The sequence below is a fragment of the Salmo salar genome, chromosome 12 (assembly GCF_965601325.2).
Source record: "Salmo salar chromosome 12, fSalSal1, whole genome shotgun sequence".
Lineage (NCBI taxonomy): Eukaryota > Metazoa > Chordata > Actinopteri > Salmoniformes > Salmonidae > Salmo > Salmo salar.
Genome location: NC_138302.1, coordinates 13885001 through 13887500, shown reverse-complemented (window position 1 = coordinate 13887500; position 2500 = coordinate 13885001). Strand labels below are relative to the sequence as shown.

The 2500-nt window shown below is 43.8% G+C and overlaps 1 protein-coding gene across 1 annotated transcript in view; it reads right to left on the bottom strand.

Moving 5' to 3' along the window:
• The window catches only part of LOC106592948 (adhesion G protein-coupled receptor L1), a gene marked incomplete at its 5' end in the record, with an annotated part of 36686 nt that overhangs the window by 29569 nt on the left and 4617 nt on the right, over window positions 1-2500 (bottom strand). Inside the window, one exon of the mRNA XM_082958408.1 lies at window positions 1777-1984. Within this exon, the coding sequence (XP_082814534.1) occupies window positions 1777-1984 (208 nt within the window). The remainder of the gene's footprint in view (window positions 1-1776; window positions 1985-2500) is intronic.

Sequence of the window (2500 nt, the reverse complement as noted above, 5' to 3'; positions counted from 1 at the left end):
CCCTTTCCAAATAAACTGGTATTGTTGGTACATTGTCCTCATCCAAATAAACGGATATTGGGGTACATTGTCCCTTTCCAAATAAACTGGTATTGGGGTACATTGTCCCTGTCCAAATAAACTGGTATTGTGGTACATTGTCCCTGTCCAAATAAACTTGTATTGTGGTTATTGTCCCTGTCCAAATAAACTGGTATTGTGGTACATTGTCCCTGTCCAAATAAACTGGTATTGTGGTACATTGTCCCTTTCCAAATAAACTGGTATTGTGGTACATTGTCCCTGTCCAAATAAACTGGTATTGTGATACATTGTCCCTTTCCAAATAAACTGGTATTGTGGTACATTGTCCCTGTCCAAATTAACTGGTATTGTGGTACATTGTCCCTTTCCAAATGAAATGGTATTGGGGAACATAGTCCCTGTCCAAATAAACTGGTATTTTGGTCATTGACCCTGTCCAAATAAACTGGTATTGTGGTACATTGTCCCTGTCCAAATAAACTGGTATTGTGGTACATTGTCCCTTTCCAAATTAACTGGTATTGTGGTACATTGTCCCTGTCCAAATAAACTGGTATTTTGGTCATTGACCCTGTCCAAATAAACTGGTATTGTGGTACATTGTCCTCATCCAAATAAACTGGTATTGTGGTACATTGTCCCTTTCCAAATAAACTGGTATTGGGGTACATTGTCCCTGTCCAAATACACTGGTATTGTTGGTACATTGTCCTCATCCAAATAAACGGATATTGGGGTACATTGTCCCTTTCCAAATAAACTGGTATGGTGGTACATTGTCCCTGTCCAAATAAACTGATATTGTGGTTATTGTCCCTGTCCAAATAAACTGGTATTGGGGTACATTGTCCCTGTCCAAATAAACTGGTATTGTGGTACATTGTCCCTGTCCAAATAAACTGGTATTGTGGTACATTGTCCCTGTCCAAATAAACTGGTATTGTGGTACATTGTCCCTGTCCAAATAAACTGGTATTGTGGTACATTGTCCCTTTCCAAATAAACTGGTATTGTGGTACATTGTCCCTGTCCAAATAAACTGGTATTGGGGTACATTGTCCCTTTCCAAATAAACTGGTATTGTGGTACATTGTCCCTGTCCAAATAAACTGGTATTGTGGTACATTGTCCCTTTCCAAATAAACTGGTATTGTGGTACATTGTCCCTGTCCAAATAAACTGGTATTGTGGTACATTGTCCCTTTCCAAATAAACTGGTATTGTTGGTACATTGTCCTCATCCAAATAAACGGATATTGGGGTACATTGTCCCTTTCCAAATAAACTGGTATTGTGGTACATTGTCCCTGTCCAAATAAACTGGAATTGTGGTACATTCACATGTGTGGTACATTCACATGAATAAATAAATATACATAGGGCCTCCATAGAGTTGAAGAGGACTTCAGACAAATAGTTTACATTATACACACAGACTCTCTCTCCATTTCTCTCTCTCTGTTTCTCTCCCAATGTCTCTCTCTCTCTGTTTCTCTCTGTTTCTCTCTCTCTCCCAATGTCTTTCTCTCTCTTTCTCTCTCTCTCTCTGTTTCTTTCTCTCCCTCTCTCAATCTCTTTCTCTCCAAATGTCTCTCTCTCTCGCCTGTCTCTCTCTCTCTCTCCCAATGTCTTTCTCTCTCTTTCTCTCTCTCTCTCTGTTTCTTTCCCTCCCTCTCTCAATCTCTCTCTCTCTCAATCTCTCTAAATGTTTCTATCTCATACATGTACTAGACACACACACCCCTCTCTCACTTGTAAGTGGTGGTGACTCTGTTCTGCCTGTAGTCGTCCCATGAAGCATACTCATACAGAACTTCCGTCCTATAGGGTGTCCAGGGCATGACATACAGCCTATCAGCAGCCTGCAACGGGTCCTTACACCACGCCCCAGACTGATGCTCCGCCTCCAATAAGGAAGTAGCCGGTTGAACGCTCAGGAGAGAACCAGGACACACAAAGACTGGAGAGGAAGAGAGGGAGGGAGTGGGGGAGGGATGGGGAGAGTGGGAGGGATGGGGAGAGCGGGGAGAGACGGGAGGAGGAGGGGATGGCGAGAGGGAGGAGAGATGGGGAGAGGGCGGGCAGAGGGGAGGAGATGAGGGGGAGGAGGAGATGGCGAGGGGGAGGAGGGGGAGGGCGGATAGAGGGGGGAGGAATAGGGAAGGAGGAGAAAAAGGAGAGAAGAGTTTTATTCCTATAAACCACTGCAGCTTTTACCTACAAGTGGTGACTTCAAAGAGACAACAGAAACTGGAGCATACAGGTGTATGTGTGTGAGAGAGAGAGAGAGAGAGAGAGAGAGAGAGAGAGAGAGAGAGAGATAGAGTGAGAGAGAGTGAGAGAGATAGAGAGATAGAGTGAGAGAGAGTGTGTGTGTGAGTGCTTTGTTTGTGAGAGAGAGAGAGAGAGAGAGAGTGTTTATATCTGTGTTTGTGAAGCAGAATCAAGGTGACAGGGGGCGGAGCTACATTTCCCT